Source organism: Lycorma delicatula, chromosome 2 (assembly GCF_047948215.1).
Source record: "Lycorma delicatula isolate Av1 chromosome 2, ASM4794821v1, whole genome shotgun sequence".
NCBI lineage: Eukaryota > Metazoa > Arthropoda > Insecta > Hemiptera > Fulgoridae > Lycorma > Lycorma delicatula.
Window position 1 is genome coordinate 222,432,493 of NC_134456.1, and position 17,361 is coordinate 222,449,853.

Sequence of the window (17,361 nt, forward strand, 5' to 3'; positions counted from 1 at the left end):
AGTCTGTCAAACAAAACAAGATTTTTCAGAAATTTAAAAATTGTTTAAAGTGGTCACCAACATACCGGTCAACACTGTTCATTTACTTTTAATACCCCCAGTAATATGCAATCTGTATAGTGCAAAAAAAAATGATTGACTCATATTCTACCCTATTTATTTTTATTTTTTGTTTTTAGGTGATATAGTTGTAATGAATGAGCTGGGATATGTATTTTTCAAAGACAGAACTGGTGATACATTTAGGTAAGTTTTTATTATTTCTTGTTCTTTTTAAAAGATTACAATAATATTAAAAAATTAAGAATAATAATAAACTACATTTAATGTATATTTTGAGTCCCATATACCTCTAAAAATGTACATAGTTATTCTTAAGAATAAAAGTCTCTCGTACTTAGCTTATTTGATGAAGTTCTTTCTGTTACCATCTTCAATGTTTCATTGTTTACATGCATATAAAATTTAAATGCAAACTGAACTGAAATTCTATCTGTTGATATATATGAGGAGTGTTAAAAAAAGACTGAACTTTTGTAATAAAAATCTTTTTTTAATGTATTTGCAGCCTTATATAAACTTGTTGCTCTATAAGTAATTCCCATTGCAGGCAGTACACTACTGTATATATTTCTTCCGTTTTTACTTCTTTCTGTGAAGTAAAGGAAGTATTGTAATAGTGAAAAATTTTGGTTTCCAAATTTCAACAGAAATAACCATTTTCACCATCTCTGAATCCATTATGACTAGTTTCGGCGTAAAATCTGTACGTATGTATGAATCTTGCAGAACTCAAAATCGATTTGCCAAAGGATGTTGAAATTTTGGATTTAGGACTGTTGTAACATTTAGTTGTGCACGTTCCCCTTTGATCGTAATTGACTAAACCAAAAGTGTCCAAAATCCAAAACAATTTGGATTTTGGACTTTTTCGTAACTGCAGTAATAAGCCCTCATTAAGAAATTTTCAACGATATGTCATAAGTGGTACTTTTTTCAGTAGTTCCAGAGTTATAGCCAAATAAAATTTTAATTAATGAAATATTTGGATCTTAGGGGAAGGCACATTCGGTTTGAATCTGACTTCCATCTCCTTTCTTTTTTTTAATATAAATTTATTGTAATTATTAATAATTATCATTGTAAAAAAAAAAATTACTGAATAATAATTCAGTAAAATAAATAAATATGAAAAAATATCAGAAGTTGCTAATGAAATAAAATTTTATGTACTTTTCATTTAAAAAAATAAGTGTTAGTGTACTTTAATAGGCATACAAGAAAGTCATGTGTTGTCTACATTAGATTTTTGGAATATTTCTTGGTTGTGTTTTGGAGTATTGGACGTAGTTATCATATTTTCCTCAATTTCATTAATGGTCTGTAAACAACATTCGTTCAAGGTTACCTTTAATTTGAGATGTAACAAAAGTCTATTGGGGATAAGTTTCAAGTAGAGCAGATGAGATATCGTAGTTTTCTCATGTTTTCCAATTAATGGTGGATAAGAATTGATACATGAGCTGATGTTGTGGTGCACCACAACAACATCAGCATTCATTTTGGTTTCTCACAGCTCAGATTTCTTTCTGCATAGAGCAGCTCACAAACCTTATAAAATTTCCATCTAGATCTTGTTTACTATCTGGTCACTTGGGATGAATTCATAATAGACCAAGCCTTTCCAGTAAAAAAAGAAAAAAACCATCAATACACCTTCGCATTTGACTGGCGGAAGTGGACTTTTTTGGTTGGGGCAATCATCACCCACTGTGATGATTGCATCTGAGTTTTTATATTGTAATCTTATTTATATCTATCTCATCTATTCTTATAATGCGTTTCAGAAAGTTTTCATCAGCGTTGTCATGACCAAGACGTTCTTGATTGAAGTTAACGTGATTCTCTTTCTGGTCAGCAAATGCAGCACAAATTTGCCAACGTTTGAGATACAATGCAGATTAAGCCTTTCCATTAAAATTGTGTGGCACGATCCTATGCTGATGTCCACTTCCTCGGGAATCTCTCAAACAGTTAAGGAATAATTTTACTGAACCGTATCAATGTTACATTGTTGTCACGAGTGATGTCCAGGTCTGCAGTTACTCATTAATCAATGTTCTGCCCCTTTTAAAACACTTGAACTATTAGTAGCACTGCAGTCTGCTCATATAGTTTTCTCCAAATGCTTTTTGAAGCATTTTAAATGTCTTACAGCAAAATTTAACATGAACATGATTCTTTAAGGCATTTCATTTTCACTTATTAAAAATCTGGTGACAGGTTAGTACATGTGTTATACCAATTATTGTAGTTTAAAGACTGTCAAAAGTGGTATGGTGTGTCAAATGGCTTTGTCCTGTTTCTGAAAGTTGCCACACCACAGACCAGTGCCACTTGTTGAAAGATGCTCTGTGTACTGTTTACAAACACACTATTGCAAATGTTTTGCCTTTTGAATAATCTTCAAGTATGTATATATATATATATATATACATACAGTGACACAAAAAAACAGGAACTTCTGAAATCCTTTAGTGGCAGTCATGTATAGTTGGCAGCACTGCTTTATGCAGAGGCAACCTTGCCATTAAGTCGTAATGGAGCAGTGGAACGGTCAACAGCGTGCTTTTCCCTCAAAAATGTTTTACAAAATCAATGATAATTTTGAAGGTACACAGACTGAGTTCCGACAGCGTTACAGTGTAGGGTGTGTTCCATCAAAACACGCAATACAAACATGAATTAAAAACTTTGAAGAGACCAGATTGATTCTGAAAAAGAAATCGACAGGATGGCCAAGAAGTGTTTTTACTCCGCACAATATTGACACTGTATATGTTTCAGTCTTACAAAGCCTACTCGTTCGATTCATAAACAAGCAGTTGTGGTCACGTTGTCCTGGGAGAGTGTTTGCCAAATTCTTCATTTCAACTTAAAATTTCATCGTTTCAAGTAACTGATCATGATAGAACTGAAGGAGAACGATTATCAGTTCTGCTTTAATTTCTGTCAAAAAATTATGATAAAGATTAATGAGGAAACAAATTTCTGGACAAGCTGTGGATGTCAGAATAGGCACATTTCCATCTCACAGGTTGTATGAACAAGCAGAACTATTGTTACAAGGCTGACATTAACCCCAATGAATTTCATGTACACCCTTTACACAGCAGCAAGGTAATAGTATGGTTTGCAATTTTATTACATGGGGTCATCAGATACTTTTTAAAAATGAGGCGTGGATCACAATAACTATCACTTCGGATTAGTATATTCACATGATGCAATCTTTGTTACACCTGCATTGAACAATTTTCCATACCAGCGTGAAGCCTGATTTGGACAGGATGGTGCAACGTTGCACACTGCAAGGCAATCAATAACAGCTGTGCGAGAATTATTTGGTAATTGTGTCATCTCAAGATTCACTAACATTCCGTGGCACTTAAGATCACCAGATTTGTCAGCTTGTAATTTTTTCCTTGCGGTAATACCTTAAGAGGTTGGTCTTAAAGAGTCGGCTAAAGAGCTGGGTGAATTGAAACAAGCAATTCAAGATGAAATTCATGGCATCCCACCTGAGATGTTCCAGTGAGCAACGAACGGGGAACCTCAACAGCAGTTTGTCAGGAGTGCATATGTAGAGGAGCATGCCATCTAGCTGATGTAATTTTCAAAAAACTGATATTAAGTATTTTGATAATTTGATATTTTATATTTTTATATATAATATATTTTTTAATTAAAGTGATTAGTTGTCTGTCAATAAATGTTTTTGTTGCGTTTTTCAAAAGTTCCTTTTTTTGGTGTTGTCTGTGTATATAAAACTCTTTTTTTTAATAAATGCCTATTCCAAAAATAAAAACGTTTTTAAAATACAATACTACACTTTTCCAAATAGTAGTGATTATTTTTTTTTTTTTTGTTTTTAAATAAAACAAAAACTCTTTCAATCATTTTTATGCTTTCTTGTAATGTCATACAGATAGCAGAAATATTTTTTTCTCAGAACTTTGCTTGTAGATCAAATGTGGATCTGTTATATTTGAATCTTCTGTTTACTTTTTCTCTTATATGTACTGTACATTGATTGTATGTATAAAAAATATATGGTATATATTTCTGTATAAATTATTTTTTCTAAGCTAAAGGGATTTATGAGAATGAGATTACACAGATAATTTTTAAAATCTGTAAATGGAGGAGCTTAAGGAAAACCTCTTCTGGGAATTATTGCTGGGAATTAAACCCTTAAGTTCTTGGTTTAGAATTAGGTACAAACATATTCTAGGAAGAAAATATTGAAGGGTTACCTACTTTCACCTACAGCAAGTATCAATATGAGTATGTTCCCTATACCATGTGGAATTTTGCTTTCATATATTAGCTTGTGCTATTGACTTTTTCAAAATACACTATTAATTTAATCGATACTTAATACGCTATTTTATTTTTTTTAATTGCGCTATTGTAACAAGTGTAATATTGTGAATTTAATGCAGAAAAAACGCTGCCTAAAAGGAGATTGCAGATCCGTAATCAGTTTATTAAGAAAATGTAAACTTTACTGCATACTTATTTATTTCCTTTTTTTTTGTATCTAGGTGGAAAGGAGAAAATGTCTCGACTAATGAAGTGGAAGCTGTGATAAGCAGTGTATTAGGATTAAAAGATTGTACAGTGTATGGAGTTCAGGTAAAGAAAAAAAAATTTTGTCGGAATATTTGTTCATTTATTAATTTTTCTGGTTATGTGTTTTATTATTATATAATCTCTAACCGTACTTTTATATTTTTTCTTTTTAATGGTATTTTATTAGAGAAAGGGAAATCGATGACTATATTTAAAACCGTGGATAAATGTTAATCTAGTATGTCGAATTGAAAAAAGGAATACATCGAATAAAAAGACAATATCAAAAAATATTTTGTAAAATATAAATATAAATTTGAAAGTTAACATAAAACAATGGATGCGTATAAATAATTTATTAGGAATAGACGGATCTAAAAATAGCGAAATAGAATCTTTAAAGCTTACTTATTAACGGGTAACAAGAGACAAATGCTTAATTGCAGAAAAATTTAATAATCGCTTTTTAACTCTAGCGAAGGAGATCAAGAAAGAAATAGAAACAAGTCATTTTATATGATACCTTTCAAGTAACGAGGGGATAATTAGTATTATTAAAAACACGAAAAAGGTGAAGTCAACAGGAATAGGTGGAACAGGGATTAATATAATAAAAGAAGAAAGTGAGCGGTATTATTATTAATGTTCTGACTCATTTGCTTAATTTGAGTACAAACAAAGGTAAATTTCCCTCTATATTAAAAAAAATTGTTGTTTTACCTACGTTTAAGAGCTGTGATAGACAAAATATTAATAATTACCGACCTATATTATTATTAACTGCGGTCTTAAAAATTATAAAAATCGGGTTAATAAATAATATTTTTCAGTAAAAATCAATATGGTTTTCGTAAACTAAAAAATACTGAAGGTACCTTTTGAATTTTATGTACAATATAATAGACGGTAAAAACAAAGGTCAGAAAGTAGCAGGTTCATTTTTGGATTTGAAAAAAGCCTTCAATGTTATTATTATATTCAATGTTGTTAATATCGCTTGACAGACTATAGAAAGTTGAAATAGTTACGAAACCATCTATTCCACTGAACTCTTTTCCGGCTGAAAAATCAGCAGAGCTTGAAAATTTCAAGACATCCGTAAATGGAGTATTAGTAACTGTTCGATGATGCAAATAAAAAAAACTTTATCATTTGTACTTTACTGGAATTAAATAGCAAGCCATTAGCCAGAAACCATTTATTCATTCGTTCATTCCGATAAGATCAATAATCATTAAATTATAGAAATTAGAATAATTTAAGATTTGTAAAAGCTACTGCGGTATTGTCAGCCAACATAATTGGCCTTGACAGACGCATTGGGGTTTGGCAAGTCATTTATATATATTAGAAGAAAAATACTAACGTCAGAATAGATTTCTGAGGAATGCCATCAGGCACAAAATCGTAGGTGCTACTACTAACAATCTGCTTTCGGTCTTTTAAATTAGACTTAAACGGAATAAGAGCAGCTCCACAAATGCTGTAGAACTCAAGCTTCCGGAGCAGCAGCTCATGACACAATGCAATTGATAAGTCACAAAAGACACCGATAGCCAGTTGCGATCCATCAAGAACATCAATAATTATTGTTAAAGATTCATTTACCGCTTTAGTACTAAGTAGTCTTACCTTTATGGAAACCAAACTGCCGGGTATGATGCAATAATCTGTTTTCAAAGTAACAGTGCAGCTGGGAAGCTATAACCTTCTCGTGAGGAAGTGGTCCTCTGCCGGTTACGGTTGGGGCATACGAGGATCAGACACGAATATCTAATGTCAGGGGAAGACCCACCCCTGTGCACACGATGCAACTGCTGCATGACTGTACACCATATTCTCGTGGACTGCATATGTTATGCGGCGTTGCGTCGTCAGTTTGATATACCCAGCAGCATTCGTGATATCTTGTGCGATGATGGCGGGATTTTGGAACGGATGTTTCTCTTTTTGCATAGTACTGGGTTACTGCAAAGGATTTAATATACTCATATATGTTTTTCTATAAGGAGAGTTTTTTAATAATTTTAACCTTTATTTTCGATTTGATTTTTTGGTTTTATGTGTTTAATTTTACTATCCGGGGAGGGAATTTTTGCACAACCCATCGGAGTTAGTTAAGTTTTTATACTTTCTTTATTCTATTATTTTAACTTTTGTATTTTATCAACTTTGTCTGTGGTATTAGTTTTGGGTTTTATTTTGCCTTCTTGGCTTGTTTTAGTAAATTTTTATTATACGATTAATATTACGTTTACACCTTGTATGGTTTGTTATTTTGGAGTTATTTTACCCTTTTAATAATAACTACCGGGCGATGATAACGCCCAGGCATTTTTCGCCCACAACAACAAAAAAAAATAAAAATAAAAAAATAACCTTCTCAAAGACCTTTGATAAAGCAAGAAGAATTGCAATTGTGCAATAATTGTTAAAAACAGATTTTGAACCTTTTTTGAAAACTGGAATTACATTAGCAAATTTAAAATCTGTAAAGACTCCTATATTAAATGATTAGTTAATCAGATACCTCAATGGAGCAGTTATCAAAGAACATTGTCTCATCACAGAAGGTGGAATCTCATCCTAGCCGCAAGTGTTTGATGGCTATAAGGATTGTATAATTGATATTACTTCAATCACAGATACTTTTTTAAAAACATTGACATTGAGGGAAACATTGACAGCAGGAAGATTTTTTAATAGAGTACTTGCTTTATTTATTTCTGATGTCGCATTAATAGTTGACATATTTTCCTAAAATGTTGATTTAAAAAATTCAAAAGACTACCAGGTACACTATCAGTAGGCAAGAGCAAGAATTCATTATTGCTTTCCGACAACCATCTGCTCCCTCACCGTTCTCCAGGAAGTCCTAATTTTATTCCTTGATTTTTCAATTTTATTATTATTATTATACTTACATTTTGCTAAGTTAACGTATTTTTTTTTAATTTTCTCAATTTTTAACAAATTAAAAAATTTTTTACTAAACGGTTACATACTTCTTAAAAGAAACATTGCTAGACATGCTACCCATCTCGTGCCTTTGTGACAAGTTTAAAGCAGTAAGTTTAATTAGCGTATTAATTAATGTTTATTCGGTAAAGGTAGACGTATTTATAAATAATTAGTATCATGTTAATATATAATATGCTTGAAATGATTTTTTACTAATGCTAATCGTCAGTGCCATCATTGTCATCGGTCTCTTCTGACAATGAAAGCTACTCAAAACTTTAAAATTGTAATATCTAAGTGAATTTGATTTATATTTAACAGATTTGTTTACTTATGTCATAATATTAGAATTTTTTTTATCTATTTATTTATTGTTTGTCTGGCACCTAACAAAACTTATGCCCTATTGCAACTACCCCGACTTCTAAGCGAGAAGCCAAACTGGTGTCTGAACATAGAATTTTAAATTTAAAAAAAACAGATCACTCAGATTGTTTGGGATTAGAAAAAAGGTACTTATGCTTTTATTTAAAGTAAACTTCTTTTTAATGATTTTTGTGGGATTTTTGTAGGAGTAGTAGTAATTAAAAAAAACTTTTATGAAAACATTTTGAATAAGTATGTAATATAGTAAATGGAAAGTATATGTTCTCCATACTGTAAAAACTTTTTATGATAATTTTAGCTACTGAAGATTATAACTAGAAATTATTATGTTATTAGTAAAAAAAGTTTATTAAAGATAAATTTGCTTCTCTTTGTCATTAAAAATATTCAAATTTTTATAATCTTCCCTGCCATCTGTAGTGGACATGAATCTTAAATTTTAAAAATATTTACGGTATTTCTAAAAATTAAATTAGGCTTTTTTTAAAATTATATATATTGTTTAATTTACAGATTGGCGATATGGAAGGAAAAGCAGGTATGGTAGCTATTGCAGATCCCGAAAATCAAATAGATTTTAACACTTTAGCAAATGGTCTTGATCAGGAACTTCCATCATATGCTCGACCATTATTTATTCGTATATTAGAGAGTGTAGAGTTGACCGGTACATTTAAGTTGAAAAAAGTTGATCTTCAAGCAGAGGGATTTAATCCAGAAAGAATTAAAGATGCGCTTTATTTTAGAAAAAATAAAACATTTGTGCCATTAACAACTGAACTTTATTCAAGCATTCTTGAAGGAAAAGAAAGATTATGAAAAAGTATCTATTTAATTTTCTTATGTCCACATTTATTTTATTATTTTATAAATGTCTGGTCAGTAGTCTGTAATTTGTACATGCGGTTACTTTTAATATTGAAACAAGTATGAAATATTTAATGAAATATATTTGAAGAGGTATTTTAATATTTATTAAACTGAAAGAGATATTTTTACTTTATATTTTTATAGACAAAAAATATATTTTAGTGAGTTGTGTTCTAATATATATTTTATGAATTTGGAATAGTATCTATTTTTATACATTCCTGGTGCGAGTGCATTTGCAAAGAAAACAAATTATATTTATTTATATACTAATTATTTCATTCGTGTTAGGCTGTATAACTGTTCATGTGCGTATTTGTATGAGGGATGAATAAACATATTAAAACTTCTGTTTATAGAATAGAACACTGTTTTATCAGAAACAAAATATTCTCTTTGTATTTCCTGAAGTAAACTTATTTCATAAATTCCTTTTTCTCATGGTTATGTTATGAAAGCAATCGTTAATTAGACTATCTTAACGTTATAAACAATCTTTTCTAGACTGTTTGCTTTCAACTTTTTTTTTTTTTTTTAGTAATACTGGTGATGAGGTAGGATTTGTAGTATTTAACATTATGATACATTCTATTAACTCTCTTAGGTGGGTTTTAAGTGTTTGCGCCATAAATATTTTAATTGCGGTTTCTTTTACACAAATAATTTAATCTCATTTAAAATTTTTTAGATAGTTTAGTATTCTGCAGAAGTGATTGAACATTAAGTGACAGTTATCATTGGCCTTCAAAATATACATATTACACACGAAGATTTTTCAAAGAATTTTTGGTAAAATTGATGGATTTCTGTCAACATTTTTTTAGGTTTTATTTTTATTTTTTTTTTTCTTTATTTAATATAAATCTAATTCATGTTTTTTTAATCGCTTAAAATTTTGTATGTTTATTTAAACAAAACTTCCATAAAATTGAAATATTTCAAACTTGAGACTTATATCTTGAGGAAAGCGATAAGTATGTTTTTACCTAAGAGTTATAAAACAGGTTTATTTTTTTGAGTCTTGAGTATATAGTAACAATAAATTAGGTGGTGGGTGGTAGATGTTACACAAAAAAAATAAAAATCGTTGTTTATGAAACTGTTTAATTTTGCCGAATGGTATTAATCTCATTCTGAAAAAATTAATTTGCATATAATATAAAAATAACTTAGAACGAATGAATGACAGAAATATGATGACTTGATGATTGGTCCTGATTAGATTTTTTTTAAATTTATATGTGGAACCAGCATTGTGGCTGAAGTTTTTTGGTTTTTCAGCAATTGTTTTATTATGAGTCGTCAATTTATGTTACTTCAGCTATAAATTAAATGTTCTTTTTTTTTCTGTCTGAAAAAAGAGTGTATTTTTCTTTTTCAGAAATAAAGTATTTCCATTCATGATTTTGTATTCATAATAATTTTTTAGCAGAACTTAATAATGATAATTATTAATGTAATAAAAATAATTATATCTTTTGTTGTTGTTAATATTATTATTATTATTTTACCTTGTTTTAAATTAAATAAATCCCATATTAAGTTTCAGTGCAATATTTATTTTTTATGTTGGTTTACTGTATTGATTTTATGTTGTTAAGAATTTATTTGCAGCTATTTTATGTATTAGTTGTTATGTTTATGTTGATGTTATTTATTTTCCTATATTACATCTTGTTACTAATCGGTTTTTGATTATATTTATAAATTAAATCCAAAGTAATAAAATATGGATTTTTTTTATAAACTTAGATAAGATTATTAAATTAAAAAATAAGTTATTTCAATAGTTTTAACAGAGAATTGTTCTGCGATAATTTTGTTAAAGACAGTGTAAAGTTAGTTGATATCTACAAAGTGTAGAGCTGTGTTCTTTTGTAAAACTCTTAAGAGTTTGTTTACATGTGTTGTTAGCTAATCTACACCAGTAATCAACTTAAAATTACTACAAAGAATTAGAGGGATATATATATCCAAATGCTGATCTCATTTATTGCAAACTGTAATGTGCATCTGAAAGTTTTCTTTATTGATACGTAATTGGCTCACCTCTGAGGTTAATGTAGATAGATACACCTGTACAAGTTAACATGTGTTTGTTTCTTTACATATTTTTAAGTATAAATTTGCTTTCGCATTAAAGAAGAATATTGAAATAACCTTATACCGATGTTAATAGTAAGTTTTTCATCTGATGAACTGGTTTTCTTCACTGTAATTGTACTTTATTCAATTGTTTTGTAAATATAAGTTTTATAAGATTTATGCCGAATTCTCAAAATAAGAAAAACAAATAAGTTAACCATATTATAAAAATAATGAATCTTGATCTGTATGTAATGCTTTGAAATTAACATTACATTGAATGGATGGGAATTAACTCCCTATTGAAAATAGTTTTTTACTTTTTTAATACTTAACTAATTTTACTGAAACAAAAAACATGTTGTTCCTTACAATGGTAGAATTGTTATGCATTGCTAAAATTTCACATAAAGATCACCATTATCCACCGGTTTTTGTAAATGGATGGAGATGTTTGCGACAGACTTCTGCCGATAATCCAGCATTATGTTTCTGATTCAAGAGTTTGGTTTTGTGCGATTAACTCTTTCGGTCACCTCCAGAGGAAGAAGTCGCAGAGTGTTATGACCTAACACTCAGGGCAAGGAGCCCTGACCGGGCTCCTTGCTGGCCATTCAAGAGGGCCATGACGTCCCAACCAGCATTTGCGTTTACCAAGGCACGAGGTTGTTTACACTTTGCCACCATCTCAATATTTATAACATGGACTGCCATACTTCATAACAGGATGCCAGCTGAGCCCACTAACGCATGGTTGGACATTGCGCCATGGTCCACCACTGGTATCTGCAAGGATATAAATGAGATATCATGTAATAAATTCTACCATTGTAAGGAACAAAAAGCATTTTGTTTCATGAGAATTGAGTAAGTATTAAAAAAGTTATAAACAATTTTCAATAGGAAGTTAATTGCCGCCCGCTCGGTATAAATATGTAAAATTACATGACGTAACATTTAATTTTAGATACCATTTAAGATGTCAAGTAGTCAAAACAAAGTTAATCGTAAATAAATAATGATGAAAATTATTTTTATAATACTGTTTCTACTACAGTCAAATTTTATTTTAAGTGCATTAATTTTAAATTTAAAAAGGTATGTAGACAGATACATTTGAAAAGGTAAATTAAAAGATTTACAGTATATTACTGTCATAAATTAACTTAATTATTATAAAATTATTAATTAACCTAATTATTTTTAAAATGGCACTAAATCTTTACACATTAAACTGGATTAAGTACTATGCAAAAAATTGTTCATAATCAATTATAACAAATATTTAAAAGATTTACTTGCTATTGTAAAATAGGTTGAAGAATTTTGGTTCATTTTATTTCTTAATTTTGGTAGTTAAAAACATAACACGAGTTAGTTTTTGTATTAAAATTGGCTCTATCCACTATAACCCTTAGTTTGTACCGTTTATAGATCACTAGAAGATCCAAAGAAAATTTTTCTGCAATTCGAGTTCAATAATGATATTGACTTCAAGCACTCTTAGGTTTACACCTTGATCTTAATTACCTTAAACGTAAAATAATTAAATTTAAAAAAAATTAATTAATTTGTATGTTGATTTCTTATTTTTCTGTTTTTGTTATTTTTCTTTATTATTTATATTAAAGAAAAATATAAGTTATTTTACTGTTGCACTAATTCACTATTACCTTTTTTTGCATTCTGAAAACTTTTAAATATGAGAGAGGATCTACACTGTACATAAACTTTTTTGTTCATATTATGTTCTATATATATATATTTTTTTTTTAACAATCGCCACTTCAAATATTGATGTAATAATCAGTGTATATTGTTGTAATGTAACTTGCATGTATAGCTTTTAAAATTCTGATGACCAAAACGTTTATTAAATCTGGATTTTAGCTAACGTTATCATTTTATCATTAACTTTCATAAATGATTTTCAAAAATAATTCATATCAAATAGTACTGTTATGGTAATATAAAACAAAATATTTTATTGCAAGTGTGTATTTGTTTATCTTATCTGACTTGTATTTAATGATTTTAATTTTGCGTTATTTAATAATATATTTTTATACATTTTATATTTTTCTGAGGGACTATTTCTGTAAAAATGTGCATAATATTCCTTAACTGTTGAATAATAAGCATATCCTGACTATGCTAAAGAGTGTAAAAATTATGATGGTTACTTTGTGGAACTATTAGCATAATGTTGTTTTATTGTTAAAACTGTTGTTAATTAGTACTATTTTTAATAAAATTTATAGAATGTTTATTTATATTTTTTTAAAACTGATTACCATTGCGATAGATACAAAGATGTAACCCCTATTTTTAATGCTATGCATTTTGAAAGAGGATGGTTAGGTAGTTCATTTTCTCCTTAATATTTACAAGAAATTGTAGCAGTTTTTTATGGGTTACTTATAAGTTTATTGTTGTTGTACTTGGTGGTAGTGGTGGTATTTAAACTTACCACAACACAATATATCGTATATATATATATATATATCTGATCAGCCAAAGTGCAGAATAATGTAATATAATATAATTATTCTGTACTTAGGTTAATCAGATTAATATAAGTTGTATAGTGCAGAGGAAAATGATCTCAAAAGGATCAATTTTAGCAAAGAAAAAAATATATGTGTGTGGGTGTGTGTGTGCTCTTTCTGCTTCTATATAGTTTTATTTGAAAATATAGAAAATGATGTGTGGTCATTTTCTTGTTAATGACATAACAAGTTGATTGTTTTTTATCTTGATTTTCCAAAATACTCATTTTCATTACTCAGTTTTGTTGTAGAATTATCAATATGAAGTCCATCCACTATATAAGTTTATATATGATTACTGTTCTGTGGTTTATTCATCAAAAAGAAAACAAACTAATTTCTGTACAAAACAAAGATTTTGTGAACAATTTTTAAAAAAATTATTACAAAATTTAAATTAATTAAAAGACACTTCTTAAAAACAAAATGAAAGTATGAATTCATTTAAATCTACAAATTCATCTATTTTATTTATCTTCCATGGCCTTTTAGAACAGTTGTCATGATAACCTTTGAATTTCTGTTGGCAGTAAAGAATTGCAGCCAACTCATTTCAGAAGTAGAGTAAACAGGTATCATACCAGTCAAATAAGTTGTTTAATTTGATGTCTTTTTTTTTATTGGATCATTTTTGCATTATATATTTTCCTTAAATCATATTCTATAGTATTTCAACCGCCTCCAACTCTTCTCTTTTAATGCCTTCATCACATGTTCAAAATAAATATTTTAGTTTTCTTTTCTTAATGTTGCACATAATAAGGATGAGTAAATTTTGAACAGAATCTCTAAAAAGATATTAAAGTATTTCACAGTTACAGATCACTCAAGGATTTGTTTAATACTATCTTAAACATCACATCTAAAATACCACAAGTTGTTGCAATTCATTTTTGTTCAGATCTCCTGTACGCTTTATAACAGGATAACGAACATAACACCAAAGTAGGTAAACCCTTAACTAATCCAAGTTCTCTGTCTGTACTCATCTCATATTCATGTACGGTAGTCAGTGTTTTATGAGTAATTACTTTTTAAATCTGATCATTTGATTTTTATTGGATCAGTAAGCAAATACTAATTCAAACTTTAAATGTGTGATTAAGGTTTTTTTTTAATTGTACAGAATCTGTCATGCTTTCTTGTGTGGAAGGATGAGATTATTTTAAAAAAAACATTAATAAAACACTGAAATTAATCCATTCAAAGTCTCCAGATTTCATGAAAGTGTAATGTTTTTCCCTAATCTATTTTCTAAATTTCATCTGAGAAGATGAAATTTATGAAGCAGTTTGCATATTCAAGATCGTTTTCCTTAAAAAATATATCACAAAATCTAATGAATGTAAAAAACTTATATAAAACACATTTCAAATATATGATACCATGTGCAGTTCTCAGTACATTTAAAGATTCATGGACAACAAATAGTAACCCACCGGGTTGGTCTAGTGATAAACGCATCTTTGCAAATCAGCTGGTTTTCAAAGTCGAGAGCTCCAACATTCAAACCTAGTAAAGGCAGTTTCTTTTATATGGATTTGAATACTAGATCATGGATACCGGTGTTCTTTGGTGGTCGGGTTTCAATTAAACTCGCATCTCAGAAATGGTTGACCTGACTGTACAAGACAACACTTCATTTACAGTCATACATATCATCCTCATTCATTCTCTGAAGTAGTACCTGATGGTGATTCCCAGAGGCTAAACAGAAAAAAAAGAAAATAGACAACAAATAGTAAAGATTAAATAGTTTAAATTTTTAATTTAGCCAAAAGTAGTTGTTTAAACAGTTTCTGGAACGGAGGGGGTGTTGTGGCAACCAATAATGTCACAAGGTGGGTGTCTTCCCCCTACGGGGTTGGGATGTTTAAACAGTTTGCCTTCTTCCTTCCAAGATTTCTCAAGTAATTCTTTCAATCTCTATTTTTTGCTGGACTATTAAAATTTATAACCAGATTGCTGATAATGGATTTATTTAATTAACTACGAAAAAAACATTTTTACTATATTTCTCTTGTTTTACCTTTTGGCTGTTACTCCAGGAAGTATTAGATACTACTTATACATTTAACACAGTACCAGGTAATTCAAAAAGGACTACACAAATGTAAAAGCTCATAATTTATTGAGATTACTTACAGATTTTGTTGAGGTTTCATTTCATAGAATAACATAAAGTTTGTCATCCAACATTCACATTGATTCGATACGGCTTACATTTGTAATGTGACATACATCCCACCTGAAGTCAGTTTCATTCCAGAGTGTACCTAGCAAGTCAGGTGTTACCTTTGCAGCTGTGGCAATAATTCAAATTCTTAGCTCAACAAGATCAGCAGGCAAAGATAGTATATAAACTTGATTTTTAATGAAACCCACAAAAAAAAATGTAGCGGGGTCAAATCTGGGAAGTAAGCTATGCAGTTGGACCTTTATGACCAATTCTCCGACTTGGGAATTGTGTATCAAGAAAATCTCAGACTTCTAGGCAGTAGTAAGGTGATGCCCCATCTTGCTGATAGTAATGGCAGGTTTGGTCATCATCATCATCTAACCGAGGAATTAGAAAATTTTGAAGCATGTCTAGATAAAAAAAATTACATTGAACTGCAGTCTCACATGAAGCACGTTAAGATGATTTCTTTGTGCTAGATACAAATCTTTCACCAAATTGTCCCACAGCAGCTTCAGAAGCACGCGGATGTCCTGGTTATTTTGTACGTCTAACAGAATAACCTGACTCAACGAAGGTTTGGTGCCAAGAGTAAATTTTGTGCGTACTTTGAAGTTCCCTACCTTACTCTCTATGAAAATCATGTTGCAATCTAGTTGCTGACTACAAATTGTGAAACCAAAACACAGCGACCACATTCTGAACCAGTAAATATATCCATTTTTAGCAATTCTGGTGTCCAAATTTGATACTAATAAAGCGTGTGAGTCAAAACTTGAATGTGTTAAATTGCTATGAAATGAGACTTCAACCGAATCAATAAGTTATCTCAATAAATGTTTATATGCTTTTAAAATTGTGAAGTCCTTTTTGAATTGCCTGATATTAAAAAAAAAGAAATAAAAATGCGTGATCGCATTAAATTATGGAGGCTATTGAGATAAATTTTTGTATTTGTTGGTAAGTGGTTTATATTCTTTTATTGTGTATGATGTACGTACAAACTTTTTAATGTTTTTTTTTAAGGGAGATTTGGTTAATGCTTTCTGTCTGATTTTAGATTTATTTCTTGTTACATATTTGTTAATTCATCTCATAATCCTAGTATTCAATTTTTTTTACAGCTATAAAAAATATGTGCATTTATTACTTAATTAGTTAGATACTGATTTTTATTTAACTTTATTTATTCTATTGTGTTTTTTGTTTTTTTTAAATAAAATAACTGTATATTATATATTTCAATAAATCGTTAAATCACTTGAGTTGTTTTAAATTTCTTATAGACTGAAAAAATGTGGAAAAAATTTAATCTTTATAAACATTTGTTTTATGTAAAAGAAAAATGTGTTTTACTACTTCATGAGATATTTTTGTATTGTTTAATCATAAGGTCTTTTAGAATAAGGATTTAAAAATGTTATATGTATAAAGGCCAAAGAATTATTTAGATTGTTATTAATGAATAAAGTTGGTTTGTTTGAATGTATTATTTTAATTTTTGTTGTATCAATGGAGCATTTTTCTTAATTAGATTTTGTATCATTTAAGTTATAACTGTGTAAAGTTGGTCATTTTCTGTTGGCAAAATATCTTAATACTCTCTCATTAGTCGTCATCATAAAGCAAACTAAGCTTGAGAGCGATGGAACACTGATAGAAGCAGGTGAATCTATTAAAGTAAGTAAATAATGC

At 29.3% G+C, this 17,361-nt stretch overlaps 1 protein-coding gene across 1 annotated transcript in view; it reads left to right on the forward strand.

The window, feature by feature from the left end:
* The window catches only part of LOC142319680 (long-chain fatty acid transport protein 4-like), a 98,654-nt gene extending 81,499 nt beyond the window's left edge, over positions 1-17,155 (forward strand). The window contains exons 9-11 of the mRNA XM_075357228.1: positions 180-246; positions 4,608-4,698; positions 8,497-17,155. Of these exons, the coding sequence (XP_075213343.1) occupies positions 180-246; positions 4,608-4,698; positions 8,497-8,802 (464 nt within the window). The 3' untranslated portion in view covers positions 8,803-17,155. The remainder of the gene's footprint in view (positions 1-179; positions 247-4,607; positions 4,699-8,496) is intronic.
* Positions 17,156-17,361: the final 206 nt, after the last annotated feature.